Source organism: Zasmidium cellare (genome assembly GCF_010093935.1).
Source record: "Zasmidium cellare ATCC 36951 unplaced genomic scaffold M409scaffold_12, whole genome shotgun sequence".
NCBI classification, from domain to species: Eukaryota; Fungi; Ascomycota; class Dothideomycetes; order Mycosphaerellales; family Mycosphaerellaceae; genus Zasmidium; species Zasmidium cellare.
In genome coordinates, this window is record NW_022986956.1 from 303,329 (window position 1) to 326,364 (window position 23,036).

Below are 23,036 nucleotides of genomic sequence, written 5' to 3' on the forward strand. Positions count from 1 at the left end.
TGACGTCGTCAGAACAAGAACGACTAAAAGCAGTTCTCAGCTGAACAGACAAAAGTTCGAAGCGCAGACCTCCTGTTGGTCCTCCGAGCCAAGGACAGCATACAATGGCAAGCAAGCCATAGCAGGACTTTCCACTTCTGTCGGAGCTATGACGAAGCCTTGCAGCTCTGCTTGTCTGACTAAGGGGGAGCTCCACAGCCATTCGTTCCGGATTCTAGTCGTGCGAGGATTGCACGGCCGAGAGAGGGTGACTAAGGTAGTTTTCGAAGACATCCAAAAAGGTCGTTCGGCAGCGTACGACCAAATAGGACATCAAAGCCGGTTTTCGGGACGCATGGCTTCATTAGTAGTCTTGTTTAAAACTCTATGATAGGCAGTCTCTCAATCAATCGTCTATATTCTCATCGACTTCATCACGGTGCTCTTTGAGCATCTCCTCAGCGGGTCCTTGCTCGATGATCCTACCCTTCCCCAGCACGATGCAATAGTCCGCGTTCTTCACAGCTTCCAGCCGATGTGCGATGGTGATCACCGTGCTGTCTTTCATTTCCTCGTGCATGACCTGCTGGATCTGCATGGCCGTCTCTCGGTCGATGGATGCGGTCGCTTCGTCTAGGATGATGATGGCGCTGCGCCGGAGTACTGCTCTGGTCAAGCCGACGAGCTGGCGCTGACCTTGGCTGAGGTTTCTACCCCCGGCTTCGATCGTCGTTTCCAGACTCCAGCCTTGACGCTCACAGACCCGGCTCAGTACGATCTCGCACTCTGCGTCGGTGTGCTCGTTGACTGGATCCAAATTCTGGCGCATGGTGCCAGGGAACAGTACAGGGTCTTGGGCGAGGAAAGTGACTCTCGTGCGTAGCCACTGCTTATCGACTGCCGCCAAATCGACGTTGTCAACCAGAATCTGACCCATGTCTGGCAGGACAGTAGCAAGCATGGCCAAAGCGAGCGTACTCTTGCCTGAGCCGGTGCGGCCAATAACGGCAGTCTTCGAGCCACCTTTCACAGTGAACGTAATGCCAGCCAGCGCAGGGTCGAGATGAGGCGCATACTTGATGACCACATCCTTGAAGATGATATCGCCTCCGAATGAAGGCCACCAAGCTGGAGGAGAGACATCGCCTTTAGGTTCTTGTTCTAGGTGGACGAGTTCCACGATCCTCTCCACCGAGACAAACTCCATCTGCAGCTGCCCATATTGCCGGCAAAGACCGTGCGTTGTGTTCACCCACTTAGATGCGGACAGCAGCGCAAACGCTGTCAGGCCAGGCGATAGGTTTGTTGCAAGAGCGAGGACGAAGAGCAGGAAGGTTGCCAATCCAGACAATATATCGTAACGGTACTGCAGCCAGGCTTGCAGACTCCAGTAGAAGTGGTCCATCTTTTGGAATGTGTCAACGACATGGATGACACGATCTTGGAAGCGAGATTGTGCGCCAAATGCTCGAACGGTGGCTAGTCCGTTGAGAAGCTCGCCGAAGTTGGACATAAGCGGCGTCAGAGAGACCATCTCCAGCCGACGAAGATTCTGCGAGGTCGGTATGAATCGCCTGAAGACCACAACAAACAGTACCGCCAGGATGACTGTGAAGACCAGGAAAGTGGGTGTGATGGATGCAATGACCACTACCGACGAGATCCAGCTGATCAGCATCCAAGAGATGGCAGAGAACTGCATACTGATGCCTCCATCGATGACGCCGATATCAGAAGTCATACGGTTCATCAGTCGTCCAACAGGAGTAACGTCGTAGAAGCGGAAGGTGGCATATGCGACTTTCTCCATGATGTCTCGGAACATGTTCTTGGCAGCGGTGTAGACGATGACCACCAGCATGCCTTGAGAAGCAATGTAGGTGAGAGACTTGCCTAGCGCAAGAACGAACAGTCCCAGCAGCCATGGCTTGATGTTATCTTCGGGTGGTGGCAGATTGTCGAAGAGGTCTTGAGTCGAGTATGCAGTATCTTCTGAATACACGAAGAGAGAAGCCTGCGCCTTCGTGTTGTAAGCTTCACCCCAAGCTTTTAGGAACCAGGCTTCTCCGAGAGCGAAGAATCGGTATCCAACGAGAATGACGATCGTGACGGCCCAGAATGGGAGGTATCCAGCTTTGATATATTCCCAATAGACACGAGCCTGTACTCCGCCATAGGCTCGATGTTCGTCCTCGATGAACTTGTCTGGTACGGCAGCTGCGGCCTTCTTTGCATCTTCTTCCTCTTCCGCAGCCTCTTCATCTGGCTTCTTGGGAGCCGAGGCGAGCTGCACATCAGCTGCTGCAGCCTCGTGGTCCAGGACTGTCGCTTGGCCGGCTTCGAGCTTGATGACCTGGTCCGCAACATGCAGGACGAGATCGGTGCGGTGAGTGACCAGCACGATCGTGCGGCCAGCAACCAATGGTCCAGAAAAGAGTTTCTTGACGATAGCTTCTGCAGTCTGTTGGTCCAATGCTGCAATCGGATCGTCCAGGAGCAAAATCTTGTTCTTGCTGTACACAGCTCGAGCCAGTGCCACACGTGCTCGTTGGCCTCCTGACAGTCCGATGCCATTCTCGCCGATCTTCGACAAGTCGCCGCCTTTGAATTCCGCCAAGTCTGGTGTGAGTGCGCAAGCGTCGAGAACGGCACGATATCGCTGATCTTCGTAGGGTGCAGAGAAAAGAATGTTCTCTCGTACGCTCATGCTTTGTAGCCAGGGAGTCTGAGCGCAGTATGCTATTGGGTCCGGTGGGCGGATGAGCTGACCTTTGTGCATGTCCAGTTCTCCGAGAAGAGCTTGAAGCAGTGCAGTCTTTCCAGATGCAACCTCTCCACAGATGGCAGTGAGGCCTTCGGGAAAAGAGACGTTGATCTGCTTCAGGACAAGGTCCGATGAGCCGGGCCACGAGAAGGAGCCATCATCTACGGCAAGCTTGTCGCCTATCAATGCTTCCGTTGCCATCTGCTCCAGATCCGGCTCTGCCATGAAATCCTCAATACGTCGAACTGCCACCCAAGCATTGATAAGCGAAATAATGAGTCCAGGTAGATCCCTCAGTTGTGAAGTCATCATGCTGAAAAGCTGAAGTGCGGGAAATGCAATGTCCACTGTAAGCGGCTTCTTGGCGATTATCGTGTAGGTAGCAAATGCGACCACCGGCGTCAGATCATACGCAAGAGTGTTGACAAATCCGATAACTACCACCCAGATGGATGATACAATGCGCAGCGCAAGCTCCTTCTGTCGGGCAGTGATAACCTGAGCAAGCCAATGTCCTTGCCAGCCGTACCATCTCAAGTGTCGGATGGCTTCCACGAATTGTGATATGATCTGCAGCTTCGAATCTGTTGCGACCCGTCTTTTCTTCTCGTAGTGTATCAACACTCGTGCCAGGATGTAGTTGATGATTTGCGAGAGGATGATCAGCGCTACCGCCATCAAAGACGGCCAGCCCAGGTAATTGACCACCAACGATACTGAAAGGATAATGGCAATCGGTTTCTTGACGAGGTCATCGAATTCCCAGAATCGTTGCGCCACTTCGTAGACATCGTTGCGCATCAGGTTCAGGATCTTGCCCATCGATGCAGGCTCGTTCTCGACCTGCATTGGCTTGGACTGCTTGAACCAGGATGAGATCTTCGGTCGAAGTGAAGCCCATCGTGATAGTGTCTGTTTCGACGTGGTTGTGCCATTCGCTTGACCGTTGGCCGTATCCTCGCTTGGCTTCTCGTCCTTCTTCGTGCTGTCTTTGAACGATATCTTCCGGCCCAGCGTCTTCTCGTACAGCATCGTGATCATCTCGCCTCTCGACCTCTCGTAACATCTACGTCCAAACCAAAGACCAAACACGCCGGTTTGTGCGCCCAGCAGGCGTGCGCATAATGAGATGGCTGCATAAGTCAAGGCCACTCTCTTCGGCCTCTCCGGGTCCTCCATCGAGCTCAGGATAAGCTGTAGAAAAATTGGGGCTGCGTACTGAGCAAGTTGTTCTGTTACTCCCAAGATGACCACAAAGATCAGGTCGATTGCGTTTGCTGAGATGAGCCTCCGAATCACTGTGCCTCTCAGCTCACGAAAGTTGTCGTGTAGTCGGCGGTGCTGAAAGTCGTAGGGCAAAGACCAGACATCCTCATTTTCGAGTTGGCGCTTGCTTCCCAAGTCCATCAATGGCTTCATCCAGGCCACTGTCATGAATTGCCAAAGACTGAACGATTCTTCTGGACTTCTCAGCACAGATGATGGTGGCGAGAAGGGTTTGCTGATGTCTTTTGATGGTAGGAGAGGATCGCGGAACGGCATCAACAGCAGGACTACTAGTGTGAGTCCTCCAGTGACTGCGCTGCAGATGCTGAGTATTCGAGGTGTCGAGGTCCAGAAGCCGTTCTCCAACAGTATTGCTTGGGAAATGACCTGGAAGGTCGTAATCGACAGCACAGCATATGGTATCGTCCTCGGCCTGTAAACTCCGACCTCGAGAGCTGCTACGAGCCATGGCAGAACGGGTATGAATGCGATCGACGCCGAGCCGCTCAGAATTGATGCAGCCAACTGGAGGGTGAAGCCAGTGATGCTGAGCACAGCAAGTCCAAGAGTGTGTACCGTCCATGTCCTCGTAGGCACCAAATCGACTTCGAGTATCGGCTCAACGATCTCCTCCACGAACGGCCGAGTCCAACGTGGTCGCCACTTGATGAGGAGTCGTAGGATCTGGACAAGGAGAACGACGGCGGCGAGAACAGCAGGAATGGCAGCGACCACTGGGTGGAAGCATGGCCGGAAGTGGGCGGTCTCTGCGATCCAGACGTTCCTGAAGCAGATTCTGGTGATGTTGGCCTCGAGCGTCGGCTGATGGTCGCGCAGGCTGGACGCCGCCTCGCCGAGTACGATCTGGTCCATTGTGTCGTCGGTCGAATTAAACCATCTCTATCCCCGGGGCTGCTAATCAAACCAGGCCATCAATCCCACTCTTGAGCCCATTGATGTCAATGGAGAATTGGAGATAGACTCATCATTGGTGCCTGCGAGATCTGGTTGACGAAGGATTCCGCAATTGCGCGGTCGGAGTTCGCACGCACCGTCTCCACAACGGGCAGCGCTCCGACTTGGCAGAAACATAAACGTTACTCGGAGGCAGTGATGTGGTAGAGAAGGTGATATATTGATTGATGAACGATATACGAGATGATGAGGGGTTCTTCTCCACTATTTCCCTGATATCTATCCTCGTATCTGCCCATACAGCGCTCGTACAGCGCTTGCTAGAGAAGCCCTGATCGATCAGTCTTTGGGCATAGTATGTGTGATGATATATGCCCTGAATGCCCGCGAATCGACGTTACCTTTTGTGCGGTTCGCGCTCCTTGTTAAATCACCGTTTCGTCCAAGTTGGAGTGTTTTCATTCATCTTTCTCCGTTCGAATGCTTGTGTCAAACTGTCCAGGTTTGTCTTCAGTAGCTCGGTATGTTCATGATGTCTGGAGATATCCTGTAGTATTCGTCAAGTGATAATTGACCCATGTGACATTGTGATGCCGTTCGCGGGCTGGTGTTGCTGCCTCCGTTATCACGTGTTGCGCTCAGAGAAGGCGCCGTAGATACTGCTCCGCTTCGCCTCAATCGCCGTGGGGTTCGATACAACAACACCACCACAGCAGCAGCGGCAGTAACAGCGGCAGCAACAATGCCGCTAGAAGTGTTTTTTCACTTCTACCCTGCGCTGCTGTCGTTCGCGGTGCTCGCCCGCGCACCAGCCTTTCCGTACGTGTCTCGATGGCTTGGAGCTGATCGATATCGATGAGAACGCCTGTAAAGAGGGGATGAGCGCTGACAGGTCGCGCATATAGACCACCACCACCGCCACCATCGCCCTCCGACGACGACGAGTAAGTTCATATCCTGCCCTTCATCCCCGACGATACGGCACCTACCACAGCCTTGACCTGCTCACCAGCAGACGTTCTTTCTGGTCTGTTACGGGGATGCACGAAGCTAACGCATCATGTGTAGTGGCCTCATCGACCTCGATGAGGCCGATCCAGATCTGCGGCCTGCGCCGCCAGTCGTGCATTGGTATCAGACTCACACCCTCAACACTCACACGAAGACCATGGCATGCTGATACTTTCGAACAGGCGGAGCGCATGCGACGCGGTGCTGAATCCGGCGTGGAACCCGGCCACAGACCCGCTGCCAGCGCCAGGGATCGAGCACGTGGACCTTGGGGAGAACGGTCTCACCGTTCATACCTATACCATCCACGGTCCTGGGGCGGTCTGGGTCGGGTTCTGCGTCCGGATCCACGGCGATCGGGTGGCCGATTTTTGCATTTTCCGCAATTCGGTACGTCAACTCAACCCCGGGCCGTACATACAGAGCATGAGAGAGCGATGGGCACAACCCGGTTGGTATCTCCAGAAAGAGCGTCACGGCCAAGGGCATCGAATGGACATCCGGACTCCTCTCGCAATGGCCGATTGAGAGATTATCCCGGTGTGAACGAGGATCTACTTGAGGGCAAGGGCGTATCTCAAAAGTCGGGCCAACGTCTCTGCGTATGGCATCTCATCTAGACTGGGCCTTTTCGCAACAATCGCTGGAATGGAGCCTCGCCAACAATCCTCACCAGGCTAAAACTGGGTACTCGGAGACTCAGGTTTTCTGCACGCATAGTCAGCGTCTCAGTCACAAGTGGAATACCTTCTAGTCCAGACACTCTACCAAACACTGCCCCCGGAGCATACTTGCCTTGCAGCAAAGCTTACTGGCCACAAAGATCATTGTTCTGGCTTCTGGATCACAGTGCCCATCGTTCTCTGCTCTGCGCTGGAAAATACGGCGAAAAAAGCAGACTCGAAAGGACGATGCTAACGATTTTGCAGGCGTAAGTTCTCTCCCGCGGCGTCCCGATTCATCTCAGGCACGTGCCAGCGCGCCAGTCACGCTCGGCCCCCACATCCGGCAAGGCTTGGCCCTCGCGATTCTGCGCGTAACGCGTGGGACCCCGCTTCGTCCCATCTTGAAATACTTCCGTCTCTATTCTTCTTTCCCCGAACAACTCCACCACCACCACCACCATGGCACCACGGCGGCTGAGTCTCTTTGGCGTCGAGAGTAGCGACAGCGATGACGATGGTTTCGCCCACGTCTCGTCTCGCCGCGCCTCCCAACGCCAGCAGCGTACCACCACCACCCCTACCTCCAAGCTCGTCTTGCCCCCAGACTTCAGCGAGATCGACTTTACCGACGACGAGCGCATGGGAGACTTACGTGAGAAACCAGACCTCCCCGCCGACATTCTCCGCCCACGTCCGTACGAGGACGTAGCCATCTGCGACGACACCGCCATCATCCCCGCCCCGATCGCCCAATACCTCAAGCTATACCAGATCGAGGGCGCTGAGTTCCTCTTCGAGAAATATATGCATCAATCAGGCGCTATCCTTGGTGACGATATGGGACTTGGAAAGACCATCCAGGTCATTGCCTTCATGACAGCAGCGTTCGGCAAGACGGGCGACGAGAGAGACGCAAAACGCATGCGGAAGATGCGGAAAGAAGGCGAATTCTACCCGAAAGTCCTCATCATCTGCCCCTCGGCACTCATGGCAAACTGGGCGAACGAGCTAGATCGCTGGGGCTGGTGGAAGGTCTACAAGTACCACGGCAACCCTGCGGCGAAGGAAGAGGCTCTCTCAGCGGCCGAGAAAGGCCGACTCGAAGTCATGATCACCACGTACACCACCTACAAGAACAACCAGGATACTATCAACGACATTGACTGGGACTGTGTAGTCGCAGATGAGTGCCACACCTTCAAAGAGAGAAAGTCAGAGACGTGCAAGGCCATGAACAACCTGAACGCATTCTGCCGCATAGGCTTGAGTGGCACTGCTATCCAGAACAAATACGAGGAACTGTGGACACTCCTGAACTGGACGAATCCCGGCGCTCTTGGACCCATCTCGCAATGGAAATCGAGCATCTGCGTACCACTGAAGATTGGCCAGAGCCATGACGCTACATACTCTCAACTCGCCAAAGCCCGTCGCATTGCCACCAAGCTGGCCAAACATCTCCTTCCCCGATTCTTCATCCGCCGCACGAAGGCGCTCATTGCACATCAACTCCCAAAGAAGAGCGACAGAGTCATCTTCTGCCCTTTGACAGAGAAGCAGGCCGAGGCCTACAACAACTTCTGCGACTCGGAGCTTCTGCACGTTATCCGCGACTCTTCAACACCCTGCGACTGCGGCTCCGGAAAGAAGTCTGGATACTGCTGCTATGGAGATGTCGACGATTTTGGCCCATGGAAGAACCAAGTCTTTCCCGTTCTGCACACTCTCCAAAAGCTGTCGAATCATCTCGGACTGCTTCTCCCCTCCGGGACAGCCGATCCAGAGAAGCATGAGAAAGAACTGCAGAGACTTAAGCTCGCAGTGCCTAATGATTGGAAGAGACTCTACGAACAGCGAGACAACCTCAACACATTCGCCAACGCTGAGTTCTGTGGCAAGTGGAAGGTACTGAAGCGGCTGCTCGATCTCTGGCATAAGAACGGCGACAAAGTCTTAATCTTCTCACATTCAACACGACTACTGAAGATGCTTCACAAGCTCTTCCAATTCACCGCCGGCTACAACCTCTCTTACCTTGACGGAAGCATGCAATTGGACGACCGCCAGAACGTAGTCGATGAGTTTAATACTGATCCATCGTCGTTCGCATTCCTTATATCCACCAAGGCAGGCGGCGTCGGACTCAATATCACAAGCGCAAACAAGGTCGTTGTTGTGGATCCAAACTGGAATCCAGCATGGGACCAGCAAGCACAGGATCGAGCATACCGCATCGGCCAAACTCGAGATGTCGAAGTCTTCAGACTCATCTCAGTCGGTACCGTCGAAGAGATCGTGTATGCCAGACAGATCTACAAGCAACAGCAAGCCAACATCGGATACAATGCATCAGTCGAGCGACGCTACTTCAAGGGCGTGCAGGACCAGAAGGATCAGAAGGGAGAGATCTTCGGCCTGTCGAATCTGTTTGCACCGATGAAAGAGAATGTGGTACTTAGAGACATTGTCAACAAGACCAATGTCGCAGAATCAAGAGCAGGCTATGAAATCGCCGGCCTTGACCTCGAAGCGAGCCAAGAAGATGGCGACTCACTCGCACTTCTGGACGTAGACGACCCAAATGCAGCAATGAGCCAACTGGCCGCTGACATCATTGACGAACCAGGAGCGAAGCGCAAACTCGCAAAGGAGCTGGCGAAGAAGCAGGATCCTGTACAGGCCATTCTCGCATCAGCAGGGGTCGAATACTCGCACGAGAATGCGGAGGTGATTGGAACGTCGAAGATTGAGACGAGGATTTCCAGCCGAGCACAGAAAGCCGGCAACGACACAGACCACATCAACGAACTCGCATTTGCGAGAGGAGGCTCCCAGGTGGAGGCCCCACTGACTGATAGATCACGGAACGAAATCGCAGACGATGATGCTGTCGACATGGAGGACGGACTGGGCAAGATCCGGTACAAGTTCCATCCACCCCTTGACGTCCGCAAGCGGCAGTTTTGCACCATGGCGAAGCAGTTCGGATACGACGACATCGCGGAGTTTGGGATGGTGGTTGAGGGGTGGACGCAGGAGCAGCGGCGAGACTGCCTCGAGAAGTTCTATCTTGGGCGGCGGGCGAAGCTGGCCGAGAAGGCTGGGTGATGATTATGAGACATGACTTTTTACGATGAGATACCCTTGGTTTTGATTGCGTTGAGCGAGCGATTAGCATGAGATACCCACTTTAGCGAGAGCGAGATACGATACTGCCCCGATGATTATGGGCCTGAATAATGAGCGAGAACACTCTTTGATGATGATATGTCTTCCCCTTACTGTTTCATATCCCCTTCTATGATGCTCCCAACCCTCCCGAGTAGAAGTAGTTGTCTATATAGTCCACATCGTCGTCGCCACCCTCTTGTCCTCTCTCACAAACCTATCGAGTACACTCCGTCCAAGTCTACATCAACTTTCCATCAAACCAGCTTCAAAACACACCAACGACGATACCAAGACCAAATCCTCCCCAAACTACTCCAAACTTCATACACATTCCCTCACAACCACTATCTACCAATTGCAAACCTCAAACATACATCTAATCCCATCAGAGGCTATATCATCGCCGTCCTGATCATGGAAGTCTAACCCCAGAAAAACCCTAACGCTAGTGCGGAGGTTTGTCGGGAGAGTGAGCTCTGGATTTTTGGGGCTTCAGTATGGAGTTTGCAGTGTTTCAAGTTGGAAAGACCTCGTTGGAATTTCCATGTCTACGGGAATCGATGTTCGAGAGGCGAAGGTTGTGAGAAGGGATGTCGTTGGAAACATGAAGGGAAGAAGAGAGGGAGTGATTTGATTGGCTGGATGGAGTGGCAAAAGTGGGCGAGATGTTTTGGGAGAAGTTGGACTTCATGTGATGTCTAGAGAGCAAAGCCTCCAAGCCGACTATCAGGGTCAAGTTGGACCGACCTGGTGATATTGGAGATTCGTCAATTAGCTGTGCTCGTCGACAGACAACCGATCTGCGAGCTAGATCGTCGAAGGCTCCTGAGATCGTCGGGGAAACGTTGTTCCATGCCGATGTGTGAGAACGAGGCCGTTCTGGAAGATATCAACGACGATATCTCTTGTCACTGCTAGTTTCGAAGGCCGTGAGTAATCCAAAGAATAACTCCAATGCCTCGGTAGCTTCCAAAATCCTCGTAGCACCGTAAGCCTGCCCCAGCCTCGCCTCCTCTTCGTCTTCATCCCAAAACCATGCATCGGCCCGAACACTCAGACCCACCCACACAGCTCCAATTTGCTCACCATGATGTACAGACAGGCGCAACCCGTGCTCAACAATACGCCTGGTGAGGTGGCCGAGTGGTTATGGCGCTAGTTTCAGGCAGAACACTGCAAACTGTGCTGAAGATTGGATTACTAGTGGAGCAATCCTGTAAGATTCGACGCTCAAACCTGCAGATATGAGCATAAAGCTAACGCCAATTGTAGCGTGGGTTCGAGTCCCACCCTCATCATCATTGAGACGTACTTTTTGCTCTTTTCAAGGGCTGGAGATTTTTTTGAGGTTGTTTGGGGTGATATGATGAGATGGGTGGGAGGGAACGTTTTGCTCGCGGCAGCAGTGTGTGGAGGGGCGAGAGGGAGTGTGTTGGTGCTGCGGGACGTGCTCGAGGCCGGCGTAGGAGCGTCGAGTCTGTGGGATTATAAGGTTGGGGGAAAGTAATATAGCTGTGAATGTTGGACTCGAGGCGTAGGAACGTTTTGTTCTCGGTAAATCTGAATGTAGCGAGCTTGCGGCAGCTTGGTAATGCTGTACAACGAACGAAGAAAGTAGACAAACTCTGTAGACACAAGCATATGGGGTAAGGATGCAAATAGGACTGTATATGTCGATATCAAGGAGTTTGACTGTTTCTGCGGACAACGAGATCATCTGCCAGAGACTGTGAAGCTACACATGGCGGCGTGGGCGTATGAAGATACGCCAGCGTAGGCGTGCCGAATGTGAATGTTTGACCATTCGTTATGTGGGCGTGTTGTGCTGATGCTGCGAATATTGAAGCATCATCGAAGGAAGCCATTGCCAGGCCAGAGACTGACGCTCAAGTCAGGCTGATGAAAGAGAGGGAAACTGTATTTTGCATTGAATTTTAGCTTTGATCTTCAAGGATCAATCCATAGGACAGGACTGTGGGATTGCGTGCATATTGCTGCCGCAGGCCAAAGGCTGATGCTTCGTCCTGAAATGATGCACTGCTCGGTCAAGCGTGGGTTGGACAGTCCAAGTAGGATACCGGTTGTACATCCGCGCCTGACGTACATTGGTGTACTATTGCAGTCTCCAGTCGAGTCCTTGTACCCGCGTGGGGGCATCCAGCGAAAGCATATATACTTGGGCTGCAGCTGCCATTGTCGAAGGTCTTTTCGTCTGAGAAGTTCGGTCTCCGTTACCTCACGCGGACACATGCTTCCTCGGAACGTTGTCGCAGAGGCTGAAAAGCCGAATGGGTCCGTTGAAGAGATGGGCTTTACGATGTGAAGGCCAAACGTGGGCTCGTTTTCAGCTAAGATGCAGTCTGCATGCAGGCGTCGCTTCAATCATGTGGCCCTGTCACTCCTGAATGTATTCTGTTATCCTGGATCCGCACACATTGCATCCCAGCGATGTCTTTGATGGTGTTTGAGAACGTGGAGAGGAAACAACGTCCATCTCAATGCCAAGCATACAACGGCGGGCAGCTGTAGCCGAGCTTCCTCTTTTCGGCCGGATCCGAGAGCACAACGCTGGACGAACTCTGACAAAACACCCGCCAAAGATCCATCTCGTCGAAAACTCTTCTTCCTCCGTCTCCACCGCAATATTGGCCTTGCAGCGCTTAACAAACGTCCGCCCGGTCGAGACGTTGTCCCTGCTCCAGCACGGCGGCTACCCAGAGCAGCTGCCAGCCACCTTTCGCGAGAGGTACAGTAGCGAGCGCTTCTTATCGAGAAGAGACCAGGAATTTTCTGTTCTTATCAGTGCCCTCTCTCCCATTGCCATTTCTTCATTGGCCCGCTCTCTTGCGTGCTTGTGCTACTATCAATTCGCAGAAAGAGGCGTCTCTACAAGAGTTTCGACTTTCTAACATTACCACTGTCCTGGAAGAACCGCGGTACGGGTGCGACTTTATCGTTCCGAACATCTCCAAAGCTACTGCAGTGGGGTCACGAGTTCCATACACCTCCACCCTCTGGCGTTCATACTACACCCGCGACCTCTGAGCTCGAGAGCTCTCGTTTCCGACCATCATGGCCATGTACGAGCGTCGAGGCTCGATAGAGTCCTTTGCCCGGTCACGGACGGCATCACCGACGGGTTCTGAGAGGAGGAAGCTGTCGTTCAATCCACTTGCGGAATGGGATCCCCCGGCGGCTGAACAACCACCTCCCGTTCCGGCGTTCGAAGTCAGCAAGGCGAAGAGGATAGCGCAGGTTGTGATTGCGGTGATATACTGCTTGCTGGCAGCTGGGATCGTATTCGGATTTGCTGCGATCAAGCCGGTGTTCGTTGCTGAAGGTGTCTACAAGGACAAGTGCACGAAGAAAGAGCTGGAAGATGGGGTTTGGGTATGCTATGAACAAGAGCTGCGGTTGAACTTGATGTTCACCATCGCTGCTGTAAGCACGAACGTCTGCGCTCTGCCAGTCGGCACGGTGCTCGATCGTTACGGACCTCGAGTTGCGAGCATCATTGGATGTGTCTGCCTGGCAGTGGGATCTCTTCTTCTTGCATTCGCGAAGGATATCCCAGGTGATGCATACATTCCCGGATATTTGTTCCTCGCGCTCGGCGGACCGTTCGTCTTCATCTCATCCTTCCAGCTCAGCAATACTTTCCCACAACACTCTGGCCTCATCCTTGCCCTTCTGACCGGCGCCTTCGATACCAGCAGTGCTCTCTCTTTCTCATCTATCGACTCATCTACCAAGGCACGAATGGTTCCTTCGACACGAGGAAGTTCTTCCTCATCTACTTGATCGTGCCTGTTCTTACCCTCATCGTCCAGCTTGTCGTCATGCCGGCGAAGTCCTACAAGAGTGTAGGCGAGCTGGTGAAACAAGTTGAGGATACGCAGAATGATATTTCAAGAACGAACGGCATCGGCGAGGAGCATGTCCAGAACGCAAGACAGGAACACTACGACAATATTGCTACGGAGGTCAGCGAGCTCCTGGGATCCAAGTCGGGCGACAAGCACGCCAGGCAGGAGGAAGACAAAGCTCGGCGAAGCGGCGTTTGGGGAGCGCTGCACGGCAAGACTGCCCTTCAGCAGATTCTGAGTCCTTGGTGGGTGCTCATCACCGTCTTCACGATGGTGCAGATGCTGAGGATCAACTACTTTGTGGCGACTGTCAGGACTCAATACACCGAGATGCTGGGGTCGCACTCCAAGGCAGTCACCGTCAACGAGTTCTTCGACGTTGCTCTGCCGCTCGGCGGAGTGGTCGCAATCCCCTTTATCGGCCTCGTTCTCGACCACACCAGCACGCCATTCGTACTCGCAATGCTCGTCTCCATCGCCACGGCTATTGGAGTGTTTGGGCTGGTGCCTGAGATGTGGGCGGCATACATCAACATCATCCTCTTCGTCCTTTACCGGCCTTTCTACTATACCGCCGTTTCCGACTACAGCGCCAAAGTATTTGGGTTCGATACTTTTGGCAAGGTCTATGGCCTGATCATCTGCTCGGCTGGCCTCTTCAACTTCGCCCAAGCCGGCCTGGACGCCCTGACACATGTCACCTTCCACAACAACCCGATCCCTGTCAACGCAATACTACTGGGTGTTGCTTTCATTGTGGGCAGCGTACTTGTCGGCTTTGTGTACCGCAAGAGTGTGACGCTGGAGAAGGATATGCTCAGAGAGGAAGCGGACGAGGCGACCGAGCGGCTGATGCCAGGGGCAAATGGAGCCCAGGTCAACCGACCACATGGACACGAGACATACGGAACGGAGTGATAAAGCGCTAATTTTGATGTATTCACATTTGCATAGCGACAGGCAAGGCTTGTGGGCGACAACAAAAGTGTGGGTTTCCTGATCTTCAGCAAGGCGTTGGTGGTATCGAGCGTTTGGCCATGTCTATATCGATCAAGTACGTACACATGATCTTGCATCAAGAATCTCTAATCCAGCAGACAAAGAACAGAGCGAAGTTCTGGCTCATCGACCTCAATATCTGAGGTCTGTCTTTATCTCGACCAATCCAGTCACGTGATGCGAGAATCTGCTCGGCGGCTGCGGCCGAAGCTCCGAGCTCTGCTGGCGAATCACGAATTTCGGGAAAGAGACCCTGAAACGAAGACTTCACGTCTTCGGCCGTCTATTGTCGGACCTGCGCAACATGTCGTCCTCACAAGCGCCGACGCGAACGCCGTCGATTGGCCCAGGTGCCGTGGAATCATCGCTCAGAATACACCACAACCAGGTTTCTGCCCGGGCGAGACGTTTCCAGCAGAGAGGGCAGACGCTCGTACAAGCGTGTCGACGGCTTCACGACAATCTACACCCGACCGCACCCACTCTGTAGCCCCGGCCTGTCAAGCTGTCAGGGCGAGATGTTTGGCTGCTCATGCGCTACGAGGGCAAAAGCAGTGTTTCGCGACAATTTGGGCCAGACTCGCTGTGTTGCCCGGCGCAAGTGCAAACGCAGCTTCACGAAAGCAGCACGTGACACTGCGACGACGACAAACGCTGCCATAACACGGTGAAAATGGACGAGTATCACTTCCTGCTGTCTCTTTCCTCACTCTAGCCAGCTGCGTGTCTTTGTTCTTGTGCGTCGTGCGTCTTTGTGTCTTTCACCCGCGGACAATGCCGGGCTTCCTTTCATGTACATAACCCTATTGTCCTCACTTCTATTGTCCTCGCCATTGTCCCGCGCCGGCGCACCCACGCTCATTGTCGCGATCAGAAGAATAAGACCACCGCGGATCCACCTGGCAAACGAGAACCTTCTCTTCGTGCGTTCATCACAACACCTTCACGACAGCGAGACAACCAACTCGAAACAACCATCCTTCAACACCGCGAAGTCGGCCGGACCAGCTTCACGAACGCATCACACTCCTTCACCACCACACCGCTGTCGGTTCAAAAACCCACAACTCTTCGAAGCAGGCCTTCAACCACAAGCTCTTCAGCAACACCACATCTTCAGCAACGACTACGATATCAGATATGTCGTCCTTCGCCAAGATGATCTCCCTCGCAGCGCTAGTCGCTACCCTCCTTCCATTCACTTCAGCCCACAGCTGGGTTGAGGAGTACCAAGTCATTCAACCTGACGGCTCATACGTCGGCGCCCGTGGCTACTCTCGTGGCTACCTCTCCCGAACCGACCCAGGCTACAACGGCAACAGCTTGATGTGGATGCTACCAGGCCTTAGTGCCCGCAACACTGACGGCACCACTCGTGTGCGCATCGACAGCTCTGACCCCATCTGCCACCCAGCTCAAAGGACCTCCAACTACACCTCCGAGTACCCCAAACTCAAGGTTCAGCCTGGTGACTATGTCGCTATGAAGTACCTCGAGAACGGCCACGTCTCACTTCCATGGAACATCACCGGCAAGCCCCCAGGCACCGGCACTGTCTTCGTTTTTGGCACCACTCAAGCTTCCGATGATGAGAAGATTGTCGATGTCATGAACTGGAACAAGGACGGCTCAGGTGGCAACAAGAAGGGTTTCCTCATGACCGCTCAGAACTTCGATGACGGCCGCTGCACTCAGATCAACTGCGGCAACATCTCCGCTCAGCGCCAGATGCTCGAGCCAAACCACGTCGCTGGTCAGCCTTCCTCGACCATTGAGTCCTGGTGTGAGACCGACCTCAAGATCCCCGAGAATGTCAAGGCTGGCACTCTCACCACCTACTGGGTCTGGCAATGGCCAACGGAGCCCAACCGAGACTGCAACACACCCGCCGGCAAAGATGAGTACTACACCACCTGCGCCGACTTTGACGTTGTCGACTCCGGCGGCACCTCCAACAAAGCCGCAGCTCCCTTCTCCGCCTCCGCCGGCGAGAACCCCCAATCCGTTGCAGTCAAGACCTTCAAGTCTCGCACGGCGTACACCAACCAACCCACCTTCGTCGCCATGTCGAACAACAAGCTCGTCGGCGACCTCGCCACCGTCAACAAGGCCTTCGTCAGCTCCTGCAGCACCCAAGCTAGCGTCATCTCCGCCAACAATCTCGGCATGTGGCCTCAAGTCTACGTCCCCAACACCTGCGACGTCGTCTCCACCTTCGGCCCCGCCGCTGCTTCTGCCGCCGCTGCCAAATTCGGCCAGGCTGCGAGCTCATACTCCGCACAAGCCACCGCCGCATGGAGTGCCGCATTCGCCAAAGCTAACATGGCCGTCCCCTCCCGCGCTCCATGGTCCCGAGCCCCACAGACCGGCGGTGCGCAGATGACCGCCACGAGCGCACCAGCAGCAACATCAGCTCCAAGCAACTACTCAGCACCCGCCGCCGCGCCCTCCGCAGCACCCTCATCCTCTTCAGCCGCTGCCGCACCACCAGCACCAGCCCCTTCAAACGGCGCAATCACCTCCCTCTACACCGTCACCACAATCCTCACCCTCACATCCACCCTCCCACCAGGCCAAGCCGCGCCCTCTCAACCGGCTGCTCCCGCCGCACCAGCAGACACCCTCTCAACCATCACGACCGTCGGCTCCGCCGCCGCTGCGATTCCCTCGATCGCGGGCAATGGCACGTTAGCATACAGACGGCATGCGAGGGATGTTACTTGCTAAGCGTGCGAGTCGCATGGAAAGGGAGAGGATTGTGTGGGAGGCATGAATGATTGTATGGAGTTTTATGGTTATGGACATGGGTATATGAACACATTGGGCGGCGTTTTTTGGTTTTTGCATGGGCATGGATCGGACTTTCTGGGGGGAACGGAATGGGTGATACCCAAGACAGTATGCTTGCTTGCTTGCTTGCTTTGAGAGCGAGACATTAGCAGATCAGATCAGATCAGATAGACAGGCGGAAAGGACCCCGTTTGCGAAACATTTCAGTTCTTGACAGTCCGTCTCTCATTCTCACGTTTCACGTCGTGATGTCGTGATGTAGCACTCCTTTATCGAAACCCATACCTCAGCCCTCCAAAGAGCGTCTCCACCCTTGGCCTTCACATGTAGAAAGAAACAAAGAAAAAGAAGCGATCTCGAAGTCAGAATAAGTATTTCATTTCAGCCCCATGTCCCAGGCTCTGCAAAGCTACCCTTTTCTCGCAGGAGCCATTGTTTTCGCCAGCTGAGAAAGCGCCAGGCGCCAAGGCTATGCACATCAAAACGAAACTCGTCTCAGGCCCAAGCCCCAGCCCCATCCATGCCCTTTGTTCTAACCTACAAGTCCTCATCCATAGCATCGCCTCCAGGCGGGTGGCCATTCGCGGCAGCGTTGCCATTCACACCCTTGCCGTTCAGACCGCTGCCCAGACTGTCGGTAGGTGCGGCGGGCACACTGGCCTCCTTGTCGATCATCTGCCGGCTCACGCTGACGATGTTGTCCTCGATGAGCTCCTGGCCGACGCTCTCGATGTGCTTCTTGGGATCCACCTTTCCAACGTATCGTGTTCGCAGTTGCTCCTTCGTCAACTCTGTCTCCTCCTTGACTCTCTTCTCGTAGCCTTCGGCCAATGACACCAGCTTCTTCAGGTTGGCCTCATTCCTCGTACCCTCGGCGGCGAAGTCGGGCATGGTCAGGGCTTCGGTCCAGACAGTCTTGTGCAGATTCATGAGCATGCCCTCCTCGAGAGCAGACTTGCGGTAGCCGATGCCGATGCTGTAGTAGTGCCGGTTGAGGCCGTGGATAAGGGCTTGTATGCTGGGCTTGTTGAGGTGGCCCAAGTTGGAAGTGGTCTGGCGAGGCTCCTGGCCGAGCATGAGGGTCTGAGGGTTGATGAGTCGGAAAGCGTCGATGACGACCTTGCCCTTGACGGATTGGATGGGATCGATGACCACGGCGACGGCGCGAGGGGTGAGCTGCTCGAACGACTGCTGGGTGTTGATGTCGACAGCCGAGAGCCAGCAGCCGAAACCTGGATGTGAGTGGTACCAGCCGACGACAGTCTCTGGTCTGCAAACAATCAGCATTTGCCTCAAAGTATTCGCAATGGTGTAACTGACCGTCCCGTCTGCTTCAGCATGTCCATCATCTTGGTCTGGAAGACTGGATCTACAGCTTCGACTGAGACACCAGTTCCTGACTGTGGCATGGCAAACACATCCACCACTCGTACGGTGTAGTCATCGACGAACTCTCCCAACATCAGACCCATGACTTCCATGGGCACACCGGCTCGGCCATGCCGCAGCATCTTGAGGAGAGCGAGCGAGGAGATGTAGACGGTTTCGGCGTTGTCGATGATGTTGGTGTCCTATGAAATGATCGTATCAGCATTTTGTTTTGGTATCGCCATGTGTGATGTGAGCTTCAAAGCAACGATACTCCGACGGAGGTCCAGGAAGCAGCTTGAGCAAACGCAGTCTTCGCCAGTCGATGTTCGGCTTTGGTCACATCAAGCCCGTCGTAATATCGCAAGCTCCTTTCCCACTCTTCCACCGCATGGACGGCATCGATGAAGTTTTCACACGGCCATCGTGGAGGATAGTGGATTTCCGGGATGGAGCGCAGGACATCGACCCAATCCATATCACTTGTCGTAGATCTCTGGTCCTCGTCTTCCGGAGAAGTCTCATGCCCATCATTTGACCTCATACTATCTCTTGAAGAATTGCTAGCTGGCGACATCTCTTTCGCTTCTGTCCTGGCCGTGTTGATTGCGGTAGATGGGCGTTGCGTTGTCCAGTCCAGCAAGTACATCTCGGACCATGGTGGAGGTTGGAAAGTGCTATACAGATGAGTCTTACCTGAGCAGGAGGAGCACCACCACCGCCCATGGCCTGGGCGGCAGCGAGCATTCGCGATAACCGGTCCGACATGGCTGGAGATGTGGAGGGTGAGGATGGAGGTGATGGAGATGGAGGTGCTCAGTCGGCGCTCGCTCGCTTGTCGTCGCAAGCACGTGGGGGCCGTTTAGCGAGAGTTCAGCTTAATTCGAGGTGGTGGTCGGAGGAAGGTGCGGTCGACAGTGGTGAAGATGCAGATGTCGTTTTGGTGGTGAAAGGTGCAGATGAGGCAGGCAGATGGCAACGCGACATCAGATGCGCCTTCCCAAGCTCCGACATCCAGCAGCGCCAAGCTTCGATCATCGCTCTGAATACAGCAGGTGTGCCGAGCGTGCCTGCCATCTCCAGCTTTGCGAGCATGTGCGAGTCTCTTCCATTCCTCCACCTCCATATCCAGACCACCTCTGCGCAGACTGGCGCATATGGTTTGACTCCACTCAACTATCGACCGAATCCGTAAAAAACCATCGAGACATCATATACGAACCCGTAACTCAACCGAAACAACAACCAGGCATCGCGCCTACGATACCACCCACGAATACCTCTCCGATCCGCTGAACGTCGCCTGCCATGCCCATGCCTCAGGGCACATACACCCCCCTTGATGCCCCTGGCACTGGCATCAACGCCGCCCCATCACAGCCCAAGAAAGTCGCCTACTTCTATGACAGCGATGTCGGCAACTACGCATATAATGCTGGTCACCCCATGAAGCCCCATCGAATTCGGATGGCCCATTCGCTGATCATGAACTACGGCCTGTACAAGAAGCTGGAGATCTACCGCGCAAAACCAGCATCAAAGTACGAAATGACTCAATTTCACACCGACGAATACGTCGACTTCCTCCAGCGCGTGACCCCCGACAACATGGACAACTTCATGAAAGAGCAAGGTCGCTACAACGTCGGAGACGATTGTCCCGTGTTCGATGGCTTGTTCGAGTTCTGTGGGATCAGTGCTGGTGGGTCCATGGAGGGCGCTGCAAGACTGAATCGAGGGAAATGCGACGTTGCGGTCAACTGGGCTGGCGGACTGCATCACGCGAAAAAGAGCGAGGCGTCAGGGTTCTGCTACATCAACGGTAAGTACATGGAAAAGAAAGGATCGAACCACAAAAGCTAACTTCTTTGTCAGACATCGTTCTCGGCATCCTCGAACTCCTGCGATTCCACCCTCGAGTGCTCTACATCGACATCGACGTTCACCACGGCGACGGCGTCGAAGAAGCCTTCTACTCTACCGATCGCGTCATGACCGTATCCTTCCACAAATACGGAGAGTACTTCCCCGGTACTGGCGAGTTGAGGGATATCGGTGTCGGCGCTGGTAAGCACTACGCTGTGAACTTCCCTCTTCGAGATGGCATCGACGACAACAGCTACAAGAGCCTCTTCGAGCCCACCATCCAATGGGTCATGGACTACTACCAGCCGACTGCCGTGGTTCTTCAATGCGGTGGCGACTCGCTCTCAGGAGACAGACTCGGCTGCTTCAACCTCAGCATGCGGGGTCATGCCAACTGTGTCAACTTCGTCAAGTCGTTCGGCAAGCCAACGCTCGTCCTCGGTGGCGGTGGATACACCATGCGCAATGTTGCCCGAACATGGGCATACGAGACAGGTCAGCTGGTAGGCGTGGAGATGGGCCCAGATCTTCCCTTTACCGACTACTATGAATACTACTCACCAGACTTCGAGCTGGATGTCAAGCCCAGTAATATGGATAATGCCAATTCGCCCGAATATCTCGAGAAGATCAAAGCCCAGGTTCTGGAGAACCTCAAGCGAACTTCGCCTCACGCACCATCTGTTCAGATGCAAGACGTCCCACGCGAACCACTTGGCATGTCAGCATCTGGTCCTGACGGCGAGGGCGAGACACTGGACGAGCAAGACGATCGCCTGGACGATGAAGAAGCCGATGCAGAAGCGAACAAAGATCGGCGGTATACTGCTCGCCAATGGGACAGCAAGATCACGCGAGACGAGGAATTCGACGAAAGCGATGATGAGGAGATGGCAGAGGCGAATGGTGTCAGACAGCAACCAGGACGGCCAAAGCGGAGAGGCATCATGGACTTCCAGAACCCACACGCACCGGTAGATGACAGCGGTAACAATACCCCCATGGAGGATGATGCCCGAAGTCTGAATGGTGATGCGGAGAACGGACATACTGAGGACGTGCCAATGCAGACGGATGGCGCTGCCGATGCAGTGGAGGCGAACGCCGCTGTGGTTGAGGAGGTGATGGCAGCAAAGGCAAGCAAGAGCCCATCAGCCCCAGCACCAGGTCTCGAGGCTCTTGCACAAGCATCAGGCGCAAAATCTGAGCTGGCCAGTAACCGCAGCGAGGCCGGCGTCGAGACCGCAGAGGATCGGGAAGGCCCATCTTCTGGAGACGCCGACGACGAGATGCAAATCGACTCGAAGGAAACCCCAGCGGCACCTGCTGCTGCACCTGCACCTCCCGCCGAGCCCGAAGCCGCCCCTCAAACAACCACCCCACCCAAATCACCAGCCGCGCCCGTCCCCAAGACCGAAGAGCCCGAAGACGTCGTGATGGCAGAAGAAGTCGCCGCCGAGAAGGAAGCCGAGAAGGAGGAAGGCCTTCGGGAACGAGAAGTCGAGGATGCCAAGGGCGAGGCGACCACCGAGATGGAGGGCGGTGGGCACAACATCGGCGGCGGACCGGCGGTATAGTGGAAGCCGGCGTGGTGGTGATGAACGTTGAACGGGATGTATCAGTGAGGGCACGGATTCGAGGGCATTAGCGACGGCGTGGGAGGCGTTCTGTTGTTTTATCACTCACTGTGGACTTGGAAGGTCCTGGTATAGGTTAGGTGCTCTGTATTAGTGTATCGTTTTTTTTTTGGAAATTTGGTTCGTTGGAATTGTGTTTCAGTTCCTGGAGTGGATGGACTGTCCATCGGTTGGCCATCCTCGCTCTTCCTCTCTTCGTCCCGTTCTGATCGATGTTTGTTCCAGTGCGATGGATTTGATGGACTCGTAGGCGTGGATCGTTCCCTCCACCAAACTTCTCCAGCTCGGATGTTACGTCGTTCCGTTCCTCGACTCAACATGTGCCAAGCGATGCATTTGGCGAACTAAATTCTGGAACGTCGAGGGATTGCCCCATGGGCAGGATGACTGGTGCTGTTGGAATATGCATCAGCTGGAATGGCGAGAGAAATCTGAATCCATCGCCACCCGCTCTAAGAGACGTACTCTTTCCGCCTCACCATTCCACTCCGGCACCGATACACACATCCATCTATCTATAATCACCGTGCTCCCGATTCCCTGTCAATTCCACGCCATAAAATCAGAAAGCACGAGGTAAACTAGGATTCTGGATACTCGGATCGAATCTTATGGTTTGCTTCGGTGTTGAGATCTCTGCGTGCGCGGATCATGATACTTCTTCCTGTGTCTTGTGTCCTTTTGGTGAGGATGGGGTTGAGGTGATGGTGGATGGGTGGGATTGATGTGCGGAGGGGTT

At 54.3% G+C, this 23,036-nt stretch overlaps 8 protein-coding genes across 8 annotated transcripts; 6 read left to right on the plus strand and 2 right to left on the minus strand.

The window, feature by feature from the left end:
- Positions 1 to 385: 385 nt before the first annotated feature.
- M409DRAFT_53141 (uncharacterized protein) lies at positions 386 to 4,882 on the minus strand (the record flags this gene model as incomplete). The annotated part of the gene is made up of 1 exon (XM_033812283.1): positions 386 to 4,882. The coding sequence occupies one exon, from the start codon at positions 4,880 to 4,882 to the stop codon at positions 386 to 388; it is 4,497 nt and encodes a 1,498-aa protein (XP_033669357.1).
- A 784-nt stretch (positions 4,883 to 5,666) lies between these two features.
- Positions 5,667 to 6,463, plus strand: M409DRAFT_21219 (uncharacterized protein; the record flags this gene model as incomplete). The annotated part of the gene is made up of 4 exons (XM_033805754.1): positions 5,667 to 5,743; positions 5,830 to 5,868; positions 5,993 to 6,055; positions 6,118 to 6,463. The coding sequence occupies 4 exons, from the start codon at positions 5,667 to 5,669 to the stop codon at positions 6,461 to 6,463; spliced, it is 525 nt and encodes a 174-aa protein (XP_033669358.1).
- Positions 6,464 to 7,059: 596 nt separating this feature from the next.
- Positions 7,060 to 9,708, plus strand: M409DRAFT_65439 (uncharacterized protein; the record flags this gene model as incomplete). The annotated part of the gene is made up of 2 exons (XM_033816512.1): positions 7,060 to 7,128; positions 7,162 to 9,708. The coding sequence occupies 2 exons, from the start codon at positions 7,060 to 7,062 to the stop codon at positions 9,706 to 9,708; spliced, it is 2,616 nt and encodes an 871-aa protein (XP_033669359.1).
- Positions 9,709 to 12,843: 3,135 nt separating this feature from the next.
- On the plus strand, positions 12,844 to 14,555 carry M409DRAFT_21221 (uncharacterized protein; the record flags this gene model as incomplete). The annotated part of the gene is made up of 2 exons (XM_033805755.1): positions 12,844 to 13,486; positions 13,525 to 14,555. 2 exons carry the CDS (start codon positions 12,844 to 12,846, stop codon positions 14,553 to 14,555), a joined length of 1,674 nt encoding a protein of 557 aa, XP_033669360.1.
- Positions 14,556 to 14,813: 258 nt separating this feature from the next.
- M409DRAFT_53145 (uncharacterized protein) lies at positions 14,814 to 15,299 on the plus strand (the record flags this gene model as incomplete). Its single annotated transcript, XM_033812284.1, has 1 exon — positions 14,814 to 15,299. One exon carries the CDS (start codon positions 14,814 to 14,816, stop codon positions 15,297 to 15,299), a length of 486 nt encoding a protein of 161 aa, XP_033669361.1.
- Positions 15,300 to 15,776: 477 nt separating this feature from the next.
- Positions 15,777 to 17,363, plus strand: M409DRAFT_21222 (uncharacterized protein; the record flags this gene model as incomplete). The annotated part of the gene is made up of 1 exon (XM_033805756.1): positions 15,777 to 17,363. One exon carries the CDS (start codon positions 15,777 to 15,779, stop codon positions 17,361 to 17,363), a length of 1,587 nt encoding a protein of 528 aa, XP_033669362.1.
- Positions 17,364 to 17,963: 600 nt separating this feature from the next.
- Positions 17,964 to 19,562, minus strand: M409DRAFT_21223 (uncharacterized protein; the record flags this gene model as incomplete). The annotated part of the gene is made up of 3 exons (XM_033805757.1): positions 17,964 to 18,696; positions 18,747 to 18,997; positions 19,491 to 19,562. The coding sequence occupies 3 exons, from the start codon at positions 19,560 to 19,562 to the stop codon at positions 17,964 to 17,966; spliced, it is 1,056 nt and encodes a 351-aa protein (XP_033669363.1).
- Positions 19,563 to 20,102: 540 nt separating this feature from the next.
- On the plus strand, positions 20,103 to 22,237 carry M409DRAFT_21224 (uncharacterized protein; the record flags this gene model as incomplete). The annotated part of the gene is made up of 2 exons (XM_033805758.1): positions 20,103 to 20,616; positions 20,670 to 22,237. The coding sequence occupies 2 exons, from the start codon at positions 20,103 to 20,105 to the stop codon at positions 22,235 to 22,237; spliced, it is 2,082 nt and encodes a 693-aa protein (XP_033669364.1).
- Positions 22,238 to 23,036: the final 799 nt, after the last annotated feature.